This window comes from Dendroctonus ponderosae, unplaced genomic scaffold, assembly GCF_020466585.1.
Source record: "Dendroctonus ponderosae isolate FM_Combo_2020 unplaced genomic scaffold, Dpon_F_20191213v2 Dpon_F_20191213_7, whole genome shotgun sequence".
In the NCBI taxonomy this organism is placed as follows: Eukaryota; Metazoa; Arthropoda; class Insecta; order Coleoptera; family Curculionidae; genus Dendroctonus; species Dendroctonus ponderosae.
Window position 1 is genome coordinate 11,364,656 of NW_026018916.1, and position 7,725 is coordinate 11,372,380.

At 33.2% G+C, this 7,725-nt stretch overlaps 1 protein-coding gene across 1 annotated transcript in view; it reads right to left on the bottom strand.

Moving 5' to 3' along the window:
* Positions 1–2,632: 2,632 nt before the first annotated feature.
* The window catches only part of LOC125505132 (heterogeneous nuclear ribonucleoprotein Q-like), a 28,407-nt gene continuing 23,314 nt past the window's right edge, over positions 2,633–7,725 (bottom strand). The window contains exons 15-16 of the mRNA XM_048668292.1: positions 7,655–7,720; positions 2,633–4,461 (exon numbers count right to left, since the gene is read on the bottom strand). Coding sequence (XP_048524249.1) covers positions 4,301–4,461; positions 7,655–7,720 — 227 coding nt within the window. The 3' untranslated portion in view covers positions 2,633–4,300. The remainder of the gene's footprint in view (positions 4,462–7,654; positions 7,721–7,725) is intronic.

Consider the following 7,725-nt stretch of genomic DNA (forward strand, 5'->3'; position numbering starts at 1 on the left):
AGAATGTTTTAAAGTATTGCAATTGTGATGTATTTTAATGTGTGATATGATGAGGCTGTTGACGAACTGTGGTTGTTTTTTAAATTAATGAAATTTTTTATAACTATCTGTTATTTTAGAAAAACTGATGATGGTGGAAAAATACACCGAAACGTATTTTAATTGATAAATAGGGACAATAAATGACTGAAACCCAGGAATTAATTTTGATTTGGAATTGATCTTAATGTTTTCATTTCGGTTGTTGTAAGTATTATTTTGGCTTCTGCTGATTCAGCTCTCGTTTCTATTGAATATGTTAGTATTGACCTTACACATGACTTATGTACCCCTATTTTGCCGTCCAGCCTCACATCTCTATCCCTCCAGCTAACACCCCTTGAACATCCTGGTACCTAAGCTGCTTTATTAGCCTGCTTTCGTAGACTTTCTTTTAGATCTCCGCAGATGGATATTTCTATTCCCAGATATTCGAACTTGGAAACTTCTTCGATTGCTTCTTCGTTAATTACGATTTTGCATCGTCTGGGATCCCTTGCTACTACGAGCGATTTGGTCTTAGATGTTGATATCTGCATATTGTAAATTTATGTCGTTGTTTTAAAGGTATGCACCAAGCACCATAGGTTATTTTCAGTATCCGAGATCAGAATTGCGTGGCCCACATACCAAAGAATTTTTATCTCTTTTCTCCCTAGCCCTTATCTGCGTCCTATCTGTTTTTTTTTCGATAGTTTTGTATTAATAAATTGAATAATAGTGGACATAAAACACTACCAAACATTAGAAAATTATTGTGCAACAGCATGCGTTACCAGAGATTAGTAGTCTCTGGCGTTACACACTTTGTTTTACAATTTGTGAGCCCTTTACAGCCCTTTACAACTAGTAATTTAGTCCAGTCCACCAATGTATCAAGAATCGCTTTAAAAAATGTCAAGAACAGATATTTGTTTGTAAATAGTCTATGATAATAAGCACAGTTCCATCCCGTCTCTACTCTATGAGCATTCATAAGATGCTTCACGTTTCAACAGCTAGAATAAGATGTGATAGGAAAATACAGAAAACATTTTTATGATTGCAACCCGTAGTTTCGAAAATACCGCGTGTCGAATCTACGAAAGTATTTTGATTAAATAAAAATTAATAGTTAATAACTTTTTAATAACAAACTACACTGCTAACAAAAAATTAATATTTTATCAAATAACTGAAAAAGGGGGTAGATATGTTGAACGCACAAGAGACAAGAAGGTTTCTCTAAGTGGGTTAAAAAAAAAGCTGCTAAAATTCTGTGGCGCACCTTAAAAAATATGTACCTCTCTGTACAATCGCAAAACGAGCCTGCCTTCCAAATGTGAAAAAATACTCAAAAAATACAAGACTTGAACCGGAAAACCAAAATAATCACTATAATTTCAACACCCTGTATCTCGGAAACCAAGAGTTTATCGGCATATGACTACATAAAATTATCTATTTATTTATTCTTTTCCGATTAACAAGAATTTCGTTTATCTCAAAAAGCTTAAAATATACAGTGAAAAATTTAATCGCTGAAGAAATTGGCCGTTTAATGATGGTCAATTACGCCAGCATGGCTTATCAGAAAGTTCATAATTTTGCAAACACAGTGACGAAATTTGGTATTCGTTTTGCGCTATTTTTCAACAAATCTGTAACTTAGAAACTTACAAATTGGCTTCGGTATAGTCCGTTAGAAGACTGATAGGGAAGTAATAAGATGCAAACATCACTTAGGATCAATTTTCGCAGATATTTGCAGAATTAGAGAAACGTTTACCCTCACAACTAGGTCTGAACGTAATAAACACAAAAAATAAATTAAACTTACTATTTTTGAGACATTTCATCGGCCTAATTTTTCGGTAATATGTTACAGTAAAATGTCGATAAACGGTCTAAATGTATTTGCGAAAAAGTAATAGAGCGTTAAAATAATAAGTTATGTGATAAATTAAATGACACTTAACACTAGTTAAAAATCAGATATCAGATATATATGAGTTAAATTACATATACAGCGCATCCTAAAATATCATCTTTATAATACATCGAGCGCTGTGTTTAGTATATCTTCCTGCGGCATTGATCACTGAAGAAGCAGGCGCTTTAACTTCTTTTTTCCATGTTTAACTGAAGATAAGTTGCACAAAAAGAAATCATTAAGAAACCTTGCGTTATTTTTTGTCGTAAGTACCCATTAGCTTCGGTACAATAATGCTAGTTTTTACACTCATTTCTCAAATGTTTTTATATATATTAAATCTGCAGCTGAAAAAAGTACGCTCTTTCACCTATTTGCGAGGCACTGGAGACTAAAAACATTTTTAATACATTTATTTATAACTAAGAATGTAGTCACTTGCAGCCACATAACGAAATTAATTGTCTTTTCATATTAAAATAATAATAAAATAACTTTCGAAATCAATTTGTGCAGAATTTCCGCATCTTCGATACAAAACGGAATTTTGAAAAATCAAAGAAGGATCTATTTCAGAATAGTTCAAAAATGAACTCCTTGAATCTCTATGGTAAGTTTAATAATAATACGCACAGTACATAATTTTTCCAGGAGTGTTTACGAAAGGTAATAAAACTAAAATTGAAATTGTAATACACATACAACTGTTTATTGAGACATATTAAACCATCAGTCATCTTGTTAAAATTATTGATACAAGTTGAATAACAATGCAGTGCACCGTTGAATCTGACTAATATTACCAAGAAACTACACATACAGGGCAGCACACGATACGATCGCCCATGTCTTTCTCACAGTGGTATGGTTTTGTGATTGTAGTAAATTGCAAAAAAAGTGTAACTATGTCATATCCTGTATCAGGCAAAAATAGTAAATATTAGCTACGTCACACTAAAACAAAAAATTATTAATTAGAATTAAATATGAAAGTTTACCGCTAACACAGGTGTCTGTGAATATCAGGCGAAAAGTAATAAAAGCAATAATATACGGACAATACAAACCAAAGTAAACATGATTAAAATATACTAGAATTGCAATTACTGAAGGTTTTAGCTGTTCTATCTGAAATTCCGGGCCACGTCTGGATTTATCTAAGCATTTACGGAAGGGGGTATCCGAAATATTTGCGGATTTTGTGGTTGAAATGTGGGGAGAAACAGAAGTACATGTCAGGACATCTTAGAATTACTGCTAAAATACGATCATCACAATGCAAAAATGCATCACCAAGATAAAATATATAAAATTATATCATACACAATAAAAAAAACACTCGTACTATCTTGAAAATACAGTGTCTTCAACCCACTATAATTTAAATAATTTGTTAGAGCCGTTCACTGTTAAATTATGTAGATATTTAAATCAGTTTCTAAATAATTACACAAATTTCGCAATGATTACTCTAATTGTTATGATAATAAAATGATAATTTTTTATCATGATATTGAAATGAAATTGAGTAAATACAAAATGTAAATATACTATGCATAAATTAACAGTGTCTATTCGATTCTCTTACACAGCAATGTTTAATTTACGAGACAAATTATAAATATTTTTGAACATATTGAAGCACACTGAGTAGTGGCATTGAATTTCTTGATGGAGTTCGAATATGGCAAATCAAGTAATAAAAACAAGTGCCAAGAACAACTTGGACCATAACGCTATGCCCATGAGAGCGCTTAAATACACAAAAGAAAACATAAATCAACTCATACAATTTAATAGTACGTAATTAACCATAGTATATAACAAATTTAGAACCGCAAAATAACAAATTTCTGAAAACACAATTCGAAATGCAGATAAGGCAATTTTCGCAAGAAATTAATACAATTGTTATTAGTAATAGCAGTTTGGGGACACCGCGACTTGGCCTGGTATCGGAGACATAAAACGGTATGGGCGAACATTTGACACGCTGTGAAGTCTTGAGTTAACATTTTGATTGTAAATTGAATAAAAACTAGTAATTAGCAACAACATAGTCGACATGGCATTTGGAAAAACATTTCAAAAATAATCAATTAGTGTGTTTTTAAAATTATCCCTATAAAATTTGATGTCGACTGATCGAGAGAGAGACATATTTGGATACAGTTTTGGTAAACTGTTGATTCAAAATATCTGAAGTGTTTCCTGTGACTGAACTGACCGAACAAATATCTTGCCTTCTCGTGCCAATAATATTCGCCCAATCTGTAGCTGAACGGCGCCCAGCCACTCGCATTCATACTTGCTCTCACTCAACAGCCACATGCACGCGCCGTGCACCGTTTAGCTCCATGCTCCGTACGAGTCTTGGTACCATTGATCGCCGTTTAGGGGCTGTTGTGCCAAAGGCTGGCCGCCCCAACCCCCTTGCCCACCGCCGCTCTGGAAGCGTCGCTTTGTCTCCCCTTGATTTTGGTGACCCCCATCAAACTTCCGTTTACCTGCTGAAATAATTAACAAAATTATTAAGACATATTTTCACTTATATGCATATTTGGAAACAGCAACATGACTTGTGCATATAGAGAGTGCTAGTTTTTTTCGCATTATTTTAAAGTTCTCTGCTCAGATCAGTGCTAATTTTGCAGGTTGTACAAGTGCTGTACGAGTTCTACTGGTGCGTCCAGATCTAACAGACAGGCATCGCTTCTGTTGGTGTTTTGACGAAATATTAAAGAAACTTGCCATAAAAAAGGCCGTTCCTCCATAACAATAATTAATAAAGTAGAAAAACCGCCACTCTGTATACATCACAATTCATAGGAATCACAACCAATAAATCATTTGAGATTCACAATGAATAACACTGACATTTTAAGTTCACTATTATTCAAATAGTTGACACTTTAATGATCTCCTTTTCAATTTCTACTGGCCTGTATATTTGTTGCTAGCTCAAAGCTCAATTTAAATGTTTTGTTATTGATCATGGAATGTCCCATTTGTGCTATCGGTCGTTTTTTGTTGTAACTAGTCTTGAACATTAGCTCTCAACTTGGTCGGTTTTTAGTAATTTTTTTAGATCTGCGAGTTGTGAAAGTTATATATAAAAATTATTTAAATAAATAGTTAAAAGGTGCCCTTGTCCCCGTTGGATATTCAATTTTTTGTGGTAATTTTCCGATTAATTTACAATTGAAAAAACGAAAGTCTTAGACGTTCATACAGGTTGAGCCTTATAAAATCTTGCCCGTTCTATAGCCCAACCAAATTAACTCAAATATGACTAATAGGCATTTTATATTGCACCTCCTGTATACCACATATTTCAGAGACAACGTCTTACAACGCTGAAAGTTGAATTGCACATGAACAATCTCATACGGGTCCTTTTATATTGAACAATTGGGTCATAGTAAAAGTCAAAGTAAGTGATACTTTAAAAGACACGACCTGTATAAAAAAATTAAAAACGCATGTCGATAAAATATAATAATCAAACGCATCTTATATTGAATGAAACATATTTTTAAAGGATAATCCAATTTTTCATGTTAAAGCATGCTTGTCGAAATCAACTAAATATTCGCATATTAGTATAGAGTTTTTTAAATAAAATCTTGCGTTGAACACAGTAGATAATCCAATAATACTTTGAACATGGTGTTTATATATAAACGAATTGCAAGCGTAAATATTTATGAACCTAAAATGCCATTGTTCATTCAGTCCAGTATGACTGGTGGTTTATCAAAAAAGCAGATAGATTTGTTTGGTTGTGAAACCATATTTGCATGGTTTTTTTAAATAATGGGAAACATACATGCTGCATTCCAACAAAAAAATCACTTCTGTGGGGAAAAAACAGCTAAACTGAACAAGGAGTAGGGACTGGGATGGAATGATCTAACCAACCGACATACAAGCCACTGGAAAAGGATAAAGGGATTACGTTAATAGCAATAAAGGTAACATACAATAATCTGGATCAGTTCTAACACTACGAACCTAATTGCTTCATTTTAATTAAATCGATCTATTTCTAAAGGCGTAGATTTTAATATGACCTATGATTATGATTTATCATTTCCGAATGTTGCATTATTGAGTTTTTTCTGTAAATCCATTTGTCTGTGCACCACTAAACTTGCAACGTTGGAAAAAATTTCAAAACGCTTTTAGGTCGTTTAGTGCAGATCAAAAGGTGTTCCGAACTTTTTACGATTGCCAAAAAGCGAATCAATAATGCTGCTACATATATACAGCGTAGATAAAAAAAAGTTTTGGAGATCTGAAGTAGTCCTATAAATAGTACCTGGAGGGTTGCTCCAGAAGTCCGACAAACGTCTACTTTACATTTAAATTATTATATTCTTATCTTTCTTGGGTCTCAGTCAAAGTTTTTGCGAAACATAAAGTTAACATGTAAAAAATAATTTTTATATGTGAGACGCTTGAAATGAATGAGTGACACATTTAAATCAAATTTTCAGTTTGTTGCTAAGTTCCTGAGCATGGTGTTTGGTCATGACAAAACAGGATAACTGGATAATTGATATAGAATCAATTATCCAGGAGCATGAGATTTGTTTTCGAGACAAATTGTATCTATATTATCAATTATTAGATAGTAAGAAAATTACTAATTGCAGTTTAGAATTGTTCGAACTGTTGATTTGCAACCCTATGGAAATTTCAAAAAACTACCGACTGTTACTTTTTGTACACACTAAACTAACCCAACGGCAAAGGCGGATCCAGGGGGGATCATGGGGGTCATGACCCCCCCTTGCGCTGGGTTTATAATGATATAACGATAATTTTTCTAATTTCATAGACAACAAAAGACTGAATTTGTACTACTTGACCCCCCTTGACTCGAAAGCTCCTGCCCAATGGTTTTATGAGCACACTTGTAAAAATATGTATCAATTATCATGTACACTGTATCAATTGTAATTAATTCAAAAAAAGCCTAATTTGGCCATAAACAAACTTTGACAGCCTCTTAAAAAAAACAATTTCTTTAAGGGGGCTCATGCGCACAAACAAAAATTTTGGCCTTGATGACCTCTACCAGCAAGAGTTTGTAGGTTTATTATTGAACACCATGTATGTAAATCTGCATTAACGAGGAATTAATATGTAAATGTGCGGAACATTGAAATTTTTAAGTAGTTTATTAGAGTTTTATCAAGCGTATATAATAATAAGACAAAACTTTATTTATTAATAAATTAACAAGACAAAAACAATTTTACAAAAGATACCCAAAATTGCTCGCATAAAAAAATTTTGGAACCCTTCCGCACATTCTAAACATTTTTTAATGCGTATCTTCTGTGCATTATCTTGAACTTGCCGTCTCCCCAATTTCTTATACATACATATTTGATATTTAACTATATTTTTAACACCCGTAACGCATAAAGAAAAATTGATAGCACCAAGCTCTGCAACAAAAACCGTATGGTATTTTTAACTCAGAAAAAAAAAATGTTGTTAGTTTTATTTATGCATTATTTTTCAAAATTCTCAGCAATTTTGATATTAATAGTTTCCGAACTACGGTGATCAGGTCGGATGTGATAATTCTACATACACTGAGCGTGGTATTTTACAAGCATTCTTTTTCAATAATAAAATCCAAGATTGATTATTGTTTTCAACTCAAACATTGTAAAACAGTACACATACCTTGTAAACTTGCCCCCTTGCCTCGGGCCACTCCACGAGCGGCCGGGCGCGCCACCCCACGGGGTGCGCCC